Source organism: Lagopus leucura, unplaced genomic scaffold (genome assembly GCF_019238085.1).
Source record: "Lagopus leucura isolate 7727_CA_CO unplaced genomic scaffold, USGS_WTPT01 Super-Scaffold_73, whole genome shotgun sequence".
NCBI classification, from domain to species: Eukaryota; Metazoa; Chordata; class Aves; order Galliformes; family Phasianidae; genus Lagopus; species Lagopus leucura.
Window position 1 is genome coordinate 11,860,457 of NW_024962252.1, and position 17,367 is coordinate 11,877,823.

The 17,367-nt window shown below is 34.2% G+C and overlaps 1 protein-coding gene across 1 annotated transcript in view; it reads right to left on the reverse strand.

Moving 5' to 3' along the window:
* Nucleotides 1–17,367, reverse strand: part of SNTG2 (syntrophin gamma 2) — a 232,030-nt gene that overhangs the window by 71,340 nt on the left and 143,323 nt on the right. Inside the window, exons 8-9 of the mRNA XM_042890808.1 lie at nt 14,544–14,635; nt 1,126–1,253 (exon numbers count right to left, since the gene is read on the reverse strand). Of these exons, the coding sequence (XP_042746742.1) occupies nt 1,126–1,253; nt 14,544–14,635 (220 nt within the window). The remainder of the gene's footprint in view (nt 1–1,125; nt 1,254–14,543; nt 14,636–17,367) is intronic.

Sequence of the window (17,367 nt, forward strand, 5' to 3'; positions counted from 1 at the left end):
GACATAGCAGCTAGGCATCCACACAGCTGCTCACTTCCCACCTCCAGCAGGACAGATGAGAGACCTGGGAAAGTGTGAAAACTTGCAGGTCAGGATAAATATATAAATTATCTTAAAAGCAAAAGAAAGAATGCTTGATGCAAGCATTGATCAGCAACCAAAACACTGATGCATTATTTATACTGGTCTAGTCACAAACTCAAAACACAGCGCTGTATGGCTACATGAAGGAAATTAACTCCATCTCAACCAGACCTGGTACAGTATCAGACTGTATGTTACCTATAGGCATTTTCAAAATGCACAAATTTGAAAGGGTTGGTCCAAATGAAAAAGTCAGTTGAAGGAGGAACGAAGAAACTGATGGGGGCATTCAGACTAAGGATGCACAAGAATTTAAAACATTTCTGGGCAATTTATTATTATTGACTTGTGATGCTTGAACACTTATTTGACTGAATATTTGACTAATTGCTAACCTTTCTCAAGTATATTGTTTACTGAAGTTTCATTAAATTGCACTTTATTTTCACATATTTCCCAAAGTCCAGGACAATCTCCTCTGCTATCTTATTTCATATATGCTTTATGAACTACTGTCTAAGTGTGTGAGATGTGGCAAGATTATACAATCAAAAATACAACGGAGGAGAGTATACTCTGCCAAAAATCTGGTGTCAATATGAGTTTCTACATGGCATAGTCATGATGATTGTGCAGTATGTTATCATTTGTAAAGAAAAAGGAATGTTAACTGACATAATCAAAACCTGAGAATAAAGAATTATTCTATTACAGAGATACAGAGTGAAATGTTTGTATCTTAAAAATTAATTCAAGTGATGGCAAACTTAATGTCTGTGCAAACTGCTGATGCTAACTGAATTCCCAAGATAAAATAGGTTATGGAAACATATCTGTGGGAGCTACACTTATGTTCCTTTTTTTTACTTTCTCTTTGGTAATCACCATACATGGTGTTAATCTCAAGAGAAAATGGACTATACAGTTTTAATAACATGACTTTCATATCTCCACTCAAAGAGTTCACACATAACCTACACTTCACAGCAAAATATTATGTACAGCTAACTCATGCAGTGCTTTCCTTTTTAGATTACAAACCTCAATTTATCTGTTCCAGTTTTGTACCTCGAGATTCGAGCCATTGACAAAGGAACTGATAAGGTGTCTAGCCAGCGCTTTTCGTATTTTGGTTCATTAGCTATGGGCGAAGAAGGTGATGATGGAGCCTGTACAGAACAAATGAGAATCAGTAAGTACAGTCTACAAGACAACACAGCACAAAATCCATGAATATGCCTCTCTAGCTTTGCTTGTCTCAGAAATGAACAATACATGCAATAAAACCATTCAAGAAAATCAAGTTTTAATAGAGAAATAAAAATAATCATTTATGTAGAAAGAAACTATGGCTACCTTGATACTATGCTTGTCCATTTTAGTATTGCCTTTACACTAAATATATTTGTTTTTGTTAATATTTATAACTGACAATAAGAAGGACACTGTCTGTTTTAATCACACACATATTGATTTTTTGCTAAACACAACATAAAACACTTTTTTAGTTTAAACTAATTTTATGTGTGCAACCCCTTAACATGTCTCAAATAATCATCAAAGAAAAAGACACAATAATATCCCAATGAAAGGACTATAGTAGTCGTTAAGAAGACTGGTTTATTATTTACTTAACTGACTTTTATTCATAGTGTTATTTAATAGTTGAATTAAAATTCTGAATTCTGTGATACCTCTATCCATGTATGAACTGCAGAATTTTGAAATTTCTCCTCTGAAGTTTCCTGTCAAATGCTTCTACTTGAAAGACAAGATTGCTGATGCTATCTAAGCAGTACGGAATATCCTGATCTCAGAACAGTGAGAACTCACTGTCACTTAATTCATGTTATTAAAACATATAAAAGAAAATAAAACAAATGTTTACAAATGCCACTGCAAATTACACTAGAGGAATTGGCCCATATATTAGTTAACTCTGGAGTAGAGATTATATAGAGATGGTTCAGCCTGTTTATTCATTCATGCATCTTATGCCTTGCGACTAACTATTTAACTAATGCATGAAGGCAACACAGTATTAAATGTGTTTAAAATAATATATTTATAAAAGTTCAAAAGTTGTTATAGAACTACTAACACTAAAACTTGCAGGGAACTTCAAAGAGATATACATCTTAGTCAATATATAGTTGCATAATATGCAGTTTGTGCCTTCTGAATAATATCCATTTACACCAGTCTATCAGGGACTGAAAGTACAGAATCATGTCCAAAGTGTGAAGAAGCAAAATTAAAGGAAAAAGGGGTAAAAAATAAAAGGAAAAAAGGAAAAAGGAAAAAGGAAAAGGAAAAAGGAAAAAGGAAAAAGGAAAAAGGAAAAAGGAAAAAGGAAAAAGGAAAAAGGAAAAAGGAAAAAGGAAAAGGGAAAAAGGTAAAAGGAAAAAGGAAAGAAAAAGTTACGGAGAGACAGAGACCAACTAAGGGACAAAGAGAAATAAATGATGGTAACTGGCTTTGTTTGTAAATGATTTCAAAACAGTTTCTACAGATAAAGATCAATTAAATTAGGAACAGATTAGAAAATGATGGAAACTAATGCTCAGTGTACCATTCAAAATTTATGATCATGATTATGAGCATAAAAAGGCTTATTAAATGAACAATAGAATGAGGTAGGAGTTTCTTACTAAATGCATAAAAATAATAAAGCTGAAATTTACATTAATATTTACATCTCTGCAGTACCATAATACCTGCACGTTTAACTTCATAAAGTTAGTTGTTGTAGGCACAGGGAGGCAAATGAGGAGAATTCAGAAATACAAATTCAGGTCAAAGTCAGGCATCTGTGCTATCTATATCTGAATTGAAATTTGTCCCAGCTTGTACAGAGAATTTAGAGGTAGAAAAGTAGATTATCTTTTTAAGAGCCATAAACACGCAATGAGTAGCACTTACAAAAGCAAATAAACCATACAATGATCCAACTTCAGTTCTTTCATACTCAGGTGTTAAAAACCATAAAATTTACTCAAAATACAAATCATTCTGGGAATTGCTTTATTTATTCTTCCTGCTTATAAGGTTTTAGGGTTGTGTTTTTCCTAAAGCTCTTTCTTACAGTAAACAAGGGTTGATCTTTCTATTTATTTATTTAAATTTAAAAAAACCACTGACTTTCAGTCTCTAACAAGATGACTGAGAGTTAGGAATTGAGGAATACTTCTCTAATTAATGAAAAATTAGTAACAAAATTGCCAGAATTGGTAACACAAAACTATCTCTTAGCAAATCCTTCAGGGAAAATAGTTTCATTTAGGGTATTTACAATGCCTAGAACAATCCAGCTTTCATTTGATTGATGTGTCCTGATGTTGTAGCAGCATGAATATTTGATAATCAAGTCTGAAAACTAATTCTGTGTCCTAGATCTAGCCACAAAAAGCTAAGGTGTCTTTAAAACTTAGTTTTAACTTGGTAATATCATGGTGAAGAATCTCATGCATATTTTGGTCTCTGCACAGATAAAACTCATTGGCAGAACTGCAAGAAATCCAAAGCTACAAGTGATCAGTACAATCTAATATTCAGAAAGTTCAGAAACTGAAATGTCTAAGAATAAAGCAGAAGGTAGCCTGTTCCAATCAAACATAAATGCTTAAATATGCTCATTGAATTTAAACCCAGGAATCAGAAGATAAAGTAACATAAAATTTGCCAAAACATCTTCACCTATTTCTCCCATCCATTCCACTCTCCATATATATATAATATCTAGATAATTTATATATAAAAGACTGTTTCATAAAAAATTTCAGTTGTTCTATTAAGAAGCTATCAATGTAGTATTTTAGTGTGGTATCTTATAATTCAGTCAAATGCTTTAGTAGGACACCAGTGTAAAGAATAAATATCTCCATGTAGGTAATGATCAGAATCTTCAAAAATCCTTCACTGGATTCGTTAATTAAAAAGAAGAAATGGACAAAAAACCTTTTAGGGTCAACATCTTTTAAACTCAAAATTATGATGCTGCAATAGTACAGTACAGTATTCTTACCAAAATGCTAAACTTGTCAAACTGATGTAAACTCCTAAGGAAATCTGGCCTTGTAGAACATTTCAAAGTTTTGACATCAGATAAGCACATCAGAAATTGTTTTTCACAGAGGATTCCACCACACCCACAGCCCCTCCCAAGGTCTATACTACTTGTACATGCAGGATCCCTACTGTGTGATTTGGCCAGAAATGACCAAGAGCTGGGAAAGGATAGAAAGCAGTCAAGCTGGTCCGAGTCTCAAATGTCCGTTTCTTACTAAGCCATATTCTACTAATGAGTTCATGGTAGTGCAGAAAGTAGAAACCTCTTTATCTTGGGTAAGGACAAAATATACAAAACATATCCATGGCCAAAGGGCCACTGCACAACAATTAAATACTATCACAGATCCAGCAGTTGAATTTGTTCAATTTGCCCTATAATCTACTAGCACTGAAATCTGAGACAGATTCTTCAATGCATTCTTCACATTGATGAAACAAATGGATAAATGTAACAACCTTGGGAAGAAGCAAGACAAATGTAACTTCTGCAAACAGAGGTCACACCTTATTAGTCTTCTAGAGTTGCCCAAAGCAATTAGTAAATATGAGAGGACCAATCACTAATGTATACTTGGGCTGACAAAAAACATTTGTCCCCCACAAAGGTTTCTTAACTGATTTACTATGAAGTAAAGCAAAGCCCTTTACTATTAAGTAAAGCTTAATTTAATAACTAAAATAAATCAAGCAAAACACTGCAGTCAATAACTAGTTTTCACTATGCAGGGCACTATCAGGGGAATCCCAGATATATATGTCTGGAATTATCACTGATTAATCACTGATTTATCATTGATCAGTGATCTGGATAAAATGGTAAGCAATAGACTAAGTTTACTGCACGCAAGAAGTAATGAAGAAATGTCAGTGGTTTCAGGGCTGGTTTGGCCTGTAAAAAAAATCAAACTGCAAACTGCAACAGAGTAAGCTCATGTTGCTGAATGACTGAGAGATAAAGGACTGCTAAAATATTATAGATAAATATACAATACACATGAGGAAAGATAACATTAACTTTACTGTAACAGAAGATGAACAGATGATTAACATTCAAAAATAAAATCTTGCTGCTGCAGGAAAAGCAAATATTGAAAAGTATGGAATGGTTTCCATGCAAATAACGATTAAGCAAACAAAGATTAATTAGACTGGAAAAGAAGCAGCTGACATGACTGTATGAGAAATGTATATAAAAGTGAAAACACAGAGAAAGGGACTATGAAATAATGGCTCGCTTTCTATTAAAATACAGTAGGATCCTAATATACAGTAAGGGTAGAAACAAAGAATACATTTCTTTATGTAAAAATCTCTGGCTCCAGAAGTCCCTATATAAGAATTCTTTGGAGGGGAAGAGAATATACCGCATAAATCATTCTACATATTCCCTCTATTCTTGGGTTGTCTTGAGGACATCTCCATTTGTCTGACTCAGGGTACTGAGATGGCTTGAATTTCAAGCCTTTTGTTCTACTAAACAGCTGCTGCTTGTGTTCCCCACACCAGTCCTCCAAAAAAACTAACCAAATGTGGCTATATAGAGATCATCTGCAATCACAGCATTTATCCTCTTGTTCATTTCACACCTTTGGATTTCTACTGAGATCACTAACAATGCTGCCAATTAATGCCAATTTGTTTGTAACACCTGCCCATTAACAAATGGATTGAGTACAAAATTCTCATTTCTGACAGAACACTGAACAAGGATCAGTTTATAATGACATATAATCACTACCCACCTGGGACAGCTGTGTACTGCTGCCCTGGAGGAGGAACTGATCTTATATCCCATTAGCAATCACTGACCTATGAAGGACAATATGGACAAGGGCTTTTTTGCTTTTTTAAATATATTCTACAACTACGTATTACAAGACAATCAAGAAGTAATACCATAAGTAGAATGAAAAGTCCTCCATTAAGTAGAAGTAATCAGATATGTCTCTGTAATTAATCTTCTGCCAAGAATATAGAAAAGAAGTGAACAGATCATAAGTGGCTGAGATTTCAACTTTTTGACTTCAGATATAATTCATAGGGCTTAGACAACTCAATTATTTTACCTTACAATTTATTTTATTTACTCATTAAATGTAAAACCTCTGCAAGAAAAATGTCATATTCTCAAAGAGAAACACTTTTGAATTCTCCCCAGTAATTTAGTTTGCAGCTTCTGTTAGGGCTGCAGCTTGAAAGCAGCCACAGTGATATATTTGGATGTATTACACACTGCTCTTTCCTTAAACATGGGCTATAGGCAGGCTAAAACTGGCTTAATTCAGTGTTAGACTCAGTAACACAGCCACTTTGTCCAGCAAGCTTAAGATCGCCTTTATATATACTTTTCAATTCATACTACAATTCATAATACCATATTAATATTGTCCAGTTCACAGAAAGGCAAAAATCTTCCTAGAGGATGAAAGTAAGGACCATACCTGAAATACTAGTGTATTTATTGCAAACATTCCTATATCACAGTTAAACAAAGAGACAATGACAGTTAGTGCAGTTATTTTCTTAGAAGACTTAACTAGCATGAATGATTTATTCCCTTGAAAGAAGCTACTTATTTATTACTGTGCTGCTGCCACCAGCCCTAAGGAATAAAGAGAAGACAGGACATCTTCTTACCTGAGTCTGAGGTTTTAATCATAAATTCAATCTTTGCAAAAGACTTGTGTTCTCTAAGACTTCCATTTTCTATCAAAATCTCTTAATTTTTGCAAATATTTGCTAAATTGTTATGGAGAGTTTCAGAACACAGGAAAGATATACAACAGTAAAGTTAACTTTCATTTATTCTGTTTTAATTTAAATTAATTAACAATTTCTGCTTTGGCAAAGACTGAAAGGTAAAACAGACAAAAAGAAAATAAATAAGAAGGAAATATGATACTCGTTACAAAAATTCATAATGTAAATTCTGTGATTTTGTCTTGCCTCCTGTAAGACCTTTACTAACCATTTGGAATTAATCATTTTTTTACTTTAGAGAATTTGTTCTTTCAAAGTGTATTACACTGTTGAGCCTGGTTCTTCTACCAAGCATTTCTGCCTGTGTAAGTAACAGACTTGACTATTTCTAGATTACTGCCTCTGATGACACTTTATTCAAGGGATAATTATGATATTATTCACCTTCTGAGGGTTTTTCTTTCTTTCTATTTTCTTTTTTTTTCCTATTTTTTCTTTAGTGAACATCATTAAGAATTTCTGAAAAGAGTATCAAACATTTCTCTGTATATGTACATGACAGTGCTTGCAAGAGTAATACAACATGTGATCTTCACATATTGAAATATTTTCCTAAGGAAAACAACTTTGAAATGGTCTAGCATAGCTTCATCTTTTAAGCCATAACTGAAGAAAATAGTACATTTTAATGGATTTTAGTTTTAAAAAAAAAAAAAAAAAGGATTAGCTTAGTAAATACTAACTTCATTGCACCTTTTTGGTACAAACTGGAGAGCACCTTGTCCAAAACCAATTAGTGAAGATACTGCAGCACACTCAAAAGAAACCCCATTATATAATATTCTTTTCAAAGTAGGAAGATTTGTCTTACAGTTATTTTGTAAGAAAGGAATTAGAATTATTAGAATTGTATCCTTTCTTCTAAAAGCATTGGCAACACCTCAAGTCACAGTGAATTGGATGAGCTCTCTCTATAGGTTTCAGTCAGGTTACTGACAAATCTAACTGTACATTGTATGTATTTCTGCAATAAATGCATACATAAACACATATTTAGAAATAGGATTAGTTCTCAGTGAATCAATGAACTGATCTGACCAATGCATGACTGAGCATTTGCCAATATTTATTCTAGGGAGACACAAAATACATGCTGTTGAATGGCTGTGGAAGGAAACAAGACTGCTCCATTTTGCAGTACAAGAGCCTTACCTAATATTAATCAGGGAACAACACAATTACAAATCTTTAGTCATGAGAAGAAACAGGACTGAAACTTGTGATGCCCAGCTAAAGAAAAATTTAATGAGATATCTACTTTAATAGGAGTCAATTAGAGCATTTGTCTTGCCTTAAAATTCAGAGGCTTCTAATGAATACCAAAATACTTGTGCATTCCTTTGATGTAGCATTAGCACAGATGACAGACTGTGTTTATTTATTTTTAATGGAATGCTTAGATGTAGGTGCACAATTCTGCGACAGCTTTAAGACAGTAATTATGTGATAAAGTATGCATCACCAGATCATTTAATAGATAAAGGCTTTTAAATAGAAAACAAGCCCTTCCAGATGAAGTAACAATTTGTACAAGTAATTTCATGTCTTTAAAATTGAATGAAAGAAGGAACTTTTAATTATACAGCTCTATTCTACATTATTTTAAGTGACACAGATTGTTTAATTAAACGAGAAGGTAAAACAGTATGTGAAACAAGGATACTACTCCTCCATTTCTAATACAAAAACAGATTCAATTTTAATGCTGCATTACATGCAGACTTCTGAAAGTTAACAGCAATTCTTGAAGACATTTCATGCTTTTTAATTAAAGGATGGATTTGCAGACACCTAGCACTTATATGTGGTGTTTACATGGAGAGTCTGAATATGTGTTAAGGATCTACACTGCTCTACTCACTGCAATAGCTAGGCATTTCAGTGACTGGGATTATTATTCCGCTGATGAGCAACAAATTAAAAATCTTACAATTATATAAATTTCTGTAGAAGTGATTTACAATGGAAAAATAAATGAATATTTCATTACAGCTGTGGTGCTAGCTGTTATTTTTTTTTTTTTAATGAGCCAATAAGGTACAAACGTGACTAAGGTATTTTTTGAGAATACCTAAGGACTATTATGCCTTTTGCTATAATTTGTTTCCCTCAGTTTAGATTAAATCTCAGCACAAAAGTAGAAAGTAATCATGACTCTTCTCAAACAACAACAGAATTCAGAAATCAAAACACCACATTAAAGTATATAACAAACAGAACAGAATATAATGTTGAGATTATTGCACTATTTATAAACAGAGGTGTACACAATTTTTGGCTGCTACAGACGTCTTTTGGCAGCGTTATAGATCCCAAAATGGGGTGTGCTGCCTTGGTTAGAAAAATTGGCTCCTGGTTAGGGAATTTTTTTGGCCTTAACATAATCTGACTACCCTTCTGGATGAATTTGAAGCTTATCTTTTATTCCTATCACTGACGAGGAACTCAGTAAATATAAATTTGTTGTAGGAACTTGTGGAGTGACAATGAGTAGAACTTTGTGGAAGGACCCATTGCCTTGATTTTATTGTTGTTGTTTTTTTTGTTTTTTTTTTGTTTGTTTGTTTTAATTACAAGCCTTTCACATATGTCTGAACTGCTAAAGTTCTCCGTGCTAACATAACAACTTGATACGGGTCATTTTCCTGCAGATAATCACAATAATAATAATGCTTGCTTTCATTTCTAAAATATCAGATTCTTTACGTAGTTGTCAATCTCATGAATGCTCCCACATATTACTAATTCCTTCTAGCCAATAACTTCCAATACATACAATGGACTTCTAACTTCTTTTGATAATCTAGCTTTGCCCTAAAGCAGTCTACTTTGTACCTTTGTAGTTCTAAGTAGAAGAACAGATAATGAGGGAAAAAAATATGTGATTTTGTACAAATAAATAAATAAATAAATAAATGTTAATTCATACGTTGTTCACATTCTGCATTTCTGAACACAATAGGCCAAACAGAATAGCATCACCTGTAACAATAAAAATTGTCCCCCAAAACTTCTTTGTCTATCTATGCAAATGAAGGGTACTCAGAGCATTCAGAGAAATATACTGAGCAATACAACACTCCCTAAACCAGCTTCCTGTTGACTGGTCATATAAGCTACTCTCTACATCTCATCAAGTAAGCAAGGTAATCCAAATATTTAATCACAAGTGAAATAAATAAATAAATAAATAAAAGCATAATGATCCAATTTCTACCAGCAATTGTATCTCTTTATCTTCTTTTTATATCTCTTTTTGCTGCTGCTAAAAAGAAAAAAAATGAAAAAAAATCATAAGAAATAGAAGAAATTATGATTCACAAGAGAGGGCAGCATGTGGGAAAGTATGCAAAATCAAAAAACAGAACCTCATATTAAGCAGTTGCTGCTTTTTTACTTGGCACATTATTTACATTTCTTTTTCCTGAAAGATAAACAACAAAGCCAGAACCTTTTATCTAACCTTTCTTGGTCTTTGATTTATTTTCCAGTGAAAAAAAGAATTGGATTTAGGCCATCTGCACTTAAAAAATTTAAGCCTTCTTCTCAAACTGTGTGTGAATAACAGATTAACGTTTAGTGTTTTATCAGAACATTTTTGAAACTACTACTAGATGTCACAAAGCAGCAAATATCGTTTAGTATTCATTTATCACCTAGGAAAACTTTCTTTTTCAGTGTCATTATTCCTTTCACTGCAATTTGTTGAGGCTCTAAGTTTAAAACAATTGCAGGAACAAACAATATCTACAAAATACTAAAACAATATTTGCCTTTTATTTATCCAGAAGAAACAACTAACTTGAATCAGATATTAAATAGTAAAAGAAATAAGTCTATGGAAAGGATTAACAACAACAGTGTGGATCAATACAACTAAAAGATTAGACTTTTAGAGATACCTTTTATTCATTTCATTAATATCATAGTAAAAATCAACTCAGAATTAAAGAAACAGCACTTTTGAATATCTAAATCTCAATTAAACAATTTACTAACTCAACATCAAAAGCATTTCATAAGCAGATCCATAAAATTACTTCCTACTCTGTACTAAATAGCCTTTTTTTCAGCTTCCATAGCTATGATCCCTGAGAGGTAAAATCAGAAATAGAAAACTTGCATCATTTTTCCCCGTATGTAAAAAGGGGGTGGTCATTTCATATTTTACTAATGGAAAAAATTATGATTATTTGCAGTATGTTTTCCTCACTTCATATGGCTTCTCACCATGCCAGCTGTCCAAAAGTGTAACTAGCTCTGTTTATCTGTTTTAAGCATTTTGTGTTCAGCAAATGGAATACATAGCAATGATTACTTTTGCGACTATAACTAGCACTGTTACCTCTCTGTAAGTTACCTACTTTTTTAGTTATTTCATGTATTATGTTTTATGCCCATACATTACCAAATAATGCACTATGAATTGGAAGTCAATTTAAGGTTTTAATGCTTTCATGCTCAGTAATAAAATCATGGATTTTCAGATTGTGAGTTCTCAGAGTCTACTGGTATCTTTTTCTAACAGAAAAAAGTATTGATCTGAAATCTTAAAACTTCTTTGAAGTGAGCTACTGATTGCAAAAATGGATAATAAAATACAACTTAAGAATGACAAATAGTATCTTTATACTGAATTGGAAAGCACTACAGAAACATGCAAAAGTGAAACAGAACAACAGAACAACTTGATCTCAATTCAATGGTCTGTTCACTGCATTAAAGTACCCATCAAGTATAGCTTTTACTCAGCAAGAGAATCTCCATGCCCTTGCTTGGATCCTCTTGCCTTTTGGCCTGTACTGGCTTGGGATTGACCTGTATCATTCTTTAACTCCGAAGCAAGGACTAGTATATACATTGAAGAATTAGCATTCTCTAGGTTCCATCAAGTGCTGGGCATCTGTATTTTTTCTTTTTTTATGAACCGTACTTGGTGCTGAAGTAGGCGATATCTTTCTTAGAGCAAAGCTGTCATTTAAACAGATGAAACAAAACAACTGAAGAAAAAAAATTTCAGAATATCACAATTCAGCTGCGCTTTTCAATCAGGTGAAAAGCTACTACAGTCCCCCTTTGCATGGCAACTTCCTTACTATTCAAAAGTGTCTTAAGAATTTGTTTTATCCCAGGCCTCTTTTTTATTTACTTATCTATCTATCCATATATTCATTTTCACAGAGTCACAGAATTGTAGGGGTTGGAAGGGACCTCCGGAGAGCATAGAGTCCAACCCCCCTGCCAAAGCAGACCTGTGAGAATCCTTCTTTGTTTTTTGGCTCAAAGCTTGCTTCCTGAGGTTTTTCTTGTGATAAGACTCTGAGTGACTTGTCAAGGAGGCAAGTGATGGGTGCTAACCGTGTGACAATCGATATCGCTTTGGGAACATTTGAAAGCCCCTTCCCCCAGAGCTGCTTGCTCTGTAGAAGAGCGGAAGAGAGTGCTCAGCAGTGTTCACTGGCAGAAGATCTGGCCTGTGACTAAACTGCTTCAGCTTAGTATGGAAGGCTGGGGGATGATACCATTGTGTCCTGCGAAGGCAAGATACAAGTTGGTGCCTCCCTGCTTCCTCTTATCTGCTGGCAAGGCCAGAAAGATAAGAACTAAGGAGGTTCCTGCTGAGATGCCAGAGCCAGAAGCTGCCACCGCAAGGAGAACTGACTCAACCACCTTGGGTTTGAGCTGTCACTCAAAGGAGAGCTGACTCGACCACTTTGGATTTGAGCTGTCACTCCAAAGATAGCTGACTCAACCACTCTGAAGCATTGAAAAAGGGCCATCATCGCCATGGTCGTGGTCGTCGTTGTCAAAAGAACAACTCTGCCTGACGACCCACCACTACTGAAGATCAAAGACGGAACTACGAACCATGCTGGATCCATGGTGGTGACTATTTCCCTCTTGCTGTCTATCAAGACCCCTTGCTTCCTCTTTTCTATCTTTTCTATTGCCCTCCTTCCCTTCCCCATTACCCTAATTTATAATAGTGTCCGTCCTTCCCCATTTCCCCTGATTAAGATTTGTAATAAACTGGTTGGACCAACATTTGAACCGTTGCTTCTTAATCTCACGCTGGGTATATAGATAATAAAAGAACCTCCTCTCCCTCCTATAAATTGGAGCGAGACAGACTCCCTACAGCAGAGGTTGCACAGGTAGGCATCCAGATAGATCTTGAATATCTCCAGAGAAGGAGACTACATTAGTCCCCTGGACAGCCTGTTCCAGTGCTCCATCACCCTCACTATGAAGAAGTTCTTTTGTATATTGGTGCAGAACTTCCTATGCTCCAATTTATGGCCATTTCCCCTTGTCCTGTCCCCACAGATCACTAAAAAGAGGTTGGCCATGTCCCTTTGACTCCCACAATTTAGCAGAGGGCTGGCCTGGAAATCGAGAATATTTTGGATAGTTAGGAACTTACCTCTTCACTATTTTTGCCATTGTTTTGTAGTTAAAATCCTTCACATATATACACAGCGGAGCATTTCCATTCATGACTATATAGGCATTCTCTAAAACAGCATGGATCTGACTGTGGTTTGGAAGGAAAATATGACTGCAACACAAGCCTGCATGATGTAGCACACTACTCAAAGTGAGGTGATATTAAAATGGGGCTTAAATATCTTCTGCCATCTTTGTATAGAAAACTTTCTTTTTATCAGATGAAAGATAGCCTCAGGACTATTTTACACAGAGGGGTAATGGTAAAAAAAGTGCAACGCTTGGGAAAAGCAGCAGAAACTGGTAGGTCTGAACAAAAAAAGGAGAGAGAGAGAGAGCATAGGAGAAGCTTGTACTTTGTTCACTGGCATTCCTTCTGCAAAATTTAATATCCGACTACTGAAGAGTCTACAGCTGCAATTAGTTAAAAGTGAAACAGGTTTAGAGAAGGAACAGCTGTTCCTATAAAGCTATTATTTACTTCTTCAATCTTCATTTTAAGAAGACAGCAACACTGTCACCTGCTAAGACATCCTATCTTCTTTGGTTTTGACAGCTAGTTATCTTTGCCAGAAAAAAAGAACACTTTATTTGCACAATGATGCATTTAATTCAATAACAACTGTTTGCTCCAGAAAAAGATCTGCATGTTCTCTGGATTAAAAAAAAAAAATAGAGTTTTGTTTTGCTACGTTTGCTTTTCCTTTTTATTTCTGTTTCCTTTTCTCACATTTTTTTTATCATGAAACTTTTGCTTCAAGAATTCAACATTTATATTCTTTTCTGAATTCTGTGTGCATTTCAACATCTTTAGCTGTACTAAATTCCGTAGCACAATATTGCAGTTAAACAAAATATGTCTAAATTTCATCTGTTAATCCCCATAGGGTCTTGCTGTGCTCATTCTTACAAGCTTCTCAGTTGTCTCAGAGTAAGAACCTAGCCATTCAGGACCCCATGTTGACCACTTCACAAGTGCAGAATTTTGCAGTATCTACACTTGAATTAAAAGATTATACAACCAACAAAGAAGAAAATAAACCAAAAAAACCTCAACCAACAAAGAAGAAAGTCATCAAAGAAACAGAATAGCAATACAGCATTATGTTAGCATTCGAAATCTCAGAATAGGGAGAGAACTTACTTATTTTATACCACATTTTTAACATTAATTTGCTTACAGTGTTAGCCGAGTTCCCATTTAAATGCAAGCCACTGTCAAAGAGAGGTGATGAAGCTCCACTACTGTGATCACTGGATGGTCCAGGGGAACCTGGAAATCAGATCATGAAAGACAATTGCTTATGTTAATATATATATATATATATATATATATATATATATAATATCTATCTATCTATCTATCTATATAATGAAATACTTTTTCCAGCTGTAGAAGATGGAAAAAAAGTTGATACCTATCACCACACTACACCAAAAAATAAAAAACTAATTTAATGTTATTTTTTAGAGGCTATGCTCATGGAAACTTCTTCAGTGCTTAATTGTTTGAAGGAGCAAACCTTTATTTTTCTTTTTTTCTTTTTTTTTTTTTTCCCCCAAGAATGAGACATTCAAAACCAAGTAACAAATTAAGTTACACAAATTCCATTAATTTAATGAACAGATTTCCTATTCAGTGTTTAAATTCTCATCTTGGACTATAATAATGGACAGTAAACTTTCAGGCAAGTACTAACTGTACATGTATGTACATTTTGCTAACAGATATATATCTTTCTTAAAATGCCTATTATATTCAAGAATGATGCACGTTCTCAAACTAAGAAATTAAAAGCAAATAGTCGTCTTGTGTTGCTGATACTATGTTAGTCATTTAGTATAACACAGCTGTATTCTTTGAGATATGTTTCTTTGACAGCTATGCATAGTGATCCTGCAGTTATTTAGCAATTAATGAGACTAGAAATGCACTTGTATGCAGTGACTTACTTGTAATGACAGAAACAGCATGAAGGCACATCACTGAATAATTTTTGCTTAAATGTATAACATTAACATATAACACCAATTATGCATAACTACAGTCAGAAAGTACTTTGTCTTACAAAGCACATAACATCAATTTTACAGCATTATATTCAACATCACTGAAAACATATTTTGTCTGAAGAAGTTACCTGAAATTGCCTGTAAATCAGTTCACATTAATATGTGTGTCAAGTCTAACATCGCTAGACTCAAAAAGTTATTCATAGTCATACATTTTCATATACATCTGAATATATATATATATATTTAAAATATATATCACATATTTGAAAGATTTAGCCAAACAGAAGTTAATTCAACAAAAGCTCATCTTCTTAACAACTCTGTCAGTTCAGTGCTGAGGTCTCAAAATTATACTGTGAGCTTTAAAGCTTTGGTGTGTTTTTACTGGTGGTCCTTATTTTATTGCCTGAGATGATGCTAGCAGGAGGCATTGTCACATTCAGCTTATACAGGTCTACTCCAAGTGCTAACTTCAGTATCTAGACACATTTTGTTGCTATTATATACCTAGAGCAGACCACACATACAAAAAAAAAAAACCAAAAAAACAAAAAACAAAAACAACAACAAAAAAAAACACAAAAAACAAAACAAAACAAAAAAACCCAACTATGTTCAGACTTGTAGATCACCACAGTGACTGGCAGTAAGAGAAAGTGATTTCCTTTTTCTTTTATTGAAATATTTAAATAAATATGTTGTCATTAAACTCCCCACAGAATACCCTGACTGTTGGAATCATATCAGAAAATGTTTTTAGTAGAGAAAACTGACATCCATTGCATAGGAATGCTTAGAATAAAAGGTGAGGCAACAATTTTTGCTACTCCCAGCATGTTCCTACAGACTTGCTTTTCAGTTCAGTAGCATTCCTTGGTTTTCTGAGTCTCAACAAACTACATAACCTCTCTCAGTCTATCACAGAATCACCAGGGTTGGAAAAGACCTCCAAGATTATCCGGTCCAACCATCCATCCATCACCAATATTTCCACATTAAATCATGTCCCTCAGTACAACATCTAAATGTTTCTTGAACATTTTCAGGGATGGTGACTCTACCATTTCCCTAGGCATCCTGTTCCAGCACCTGCCTACTCTTTCAGAGTCTATCTATGCATTTTTTCTTAGCTGTGTCATTTTTGTTATTTTAAGAAAGCTAGGTCAGGAAGGATCCTCTGAGTGTGAGGGAAAATGATTTTTACCTATGCAATATATGAGAATGCTCAGAGGAAAAACCCTGTGAGATGAGAAGGGGTCACAAAGAGAGATATCAAGGATACACGTACTTGCAGTTCGCAAAAGCAACTGACACACTCCTGAGGGTGGCAAGAAAAATCCAGAACTCAGAGGTGAATGAAAGAAACTTAAGGATCACAGTGGATTTTGCAGATCTTGTGGTGATTCAGTAAATCAAAAGTTAGCTGATGCAAAATCTAAAGCAAGAACACATTTGCAGTGGTACAAGTAGGAGTTGTTTATATATCCTTTAAATTCTTTTTGACACAATGACTGAGATTTAAAAAGTTAGGGATTCTATTGCTTAATTTAATAAAATCTGGATTTTATTTACAGTTTAAAAGGCTTAAAATTAATAGACATACAAAATATTTTAAAGATCTTATTACCTCAGAGTCCCATCAACAGATTTTACTTTTTTCCCAATTCAGACAATTAATTACACTAAAACTGTAAAAAACAAACAAAACCTCCAAAATGAAATAAGTTGGCAGATTGCTGTAAAGCAGACGGTCAGCAGGACTTTATCTTTTATGACATTACAATTTGTCTTACAGTCAATGTTGCTAAATGATACTGGAGAGCCTGAAGTGCAATATTCAGAAATAGAAGTCAGTACAATCATACATTTGAGGAACTTAAGAAATGTCCCTTCTTCCTAACTGGACTCGGAACCTCAGCATAAAGCTCACTAGCTCCTCTCCTGGATGTTCTCTTCAATACTGGCCTGGATCAGCCATTCAATACTGGC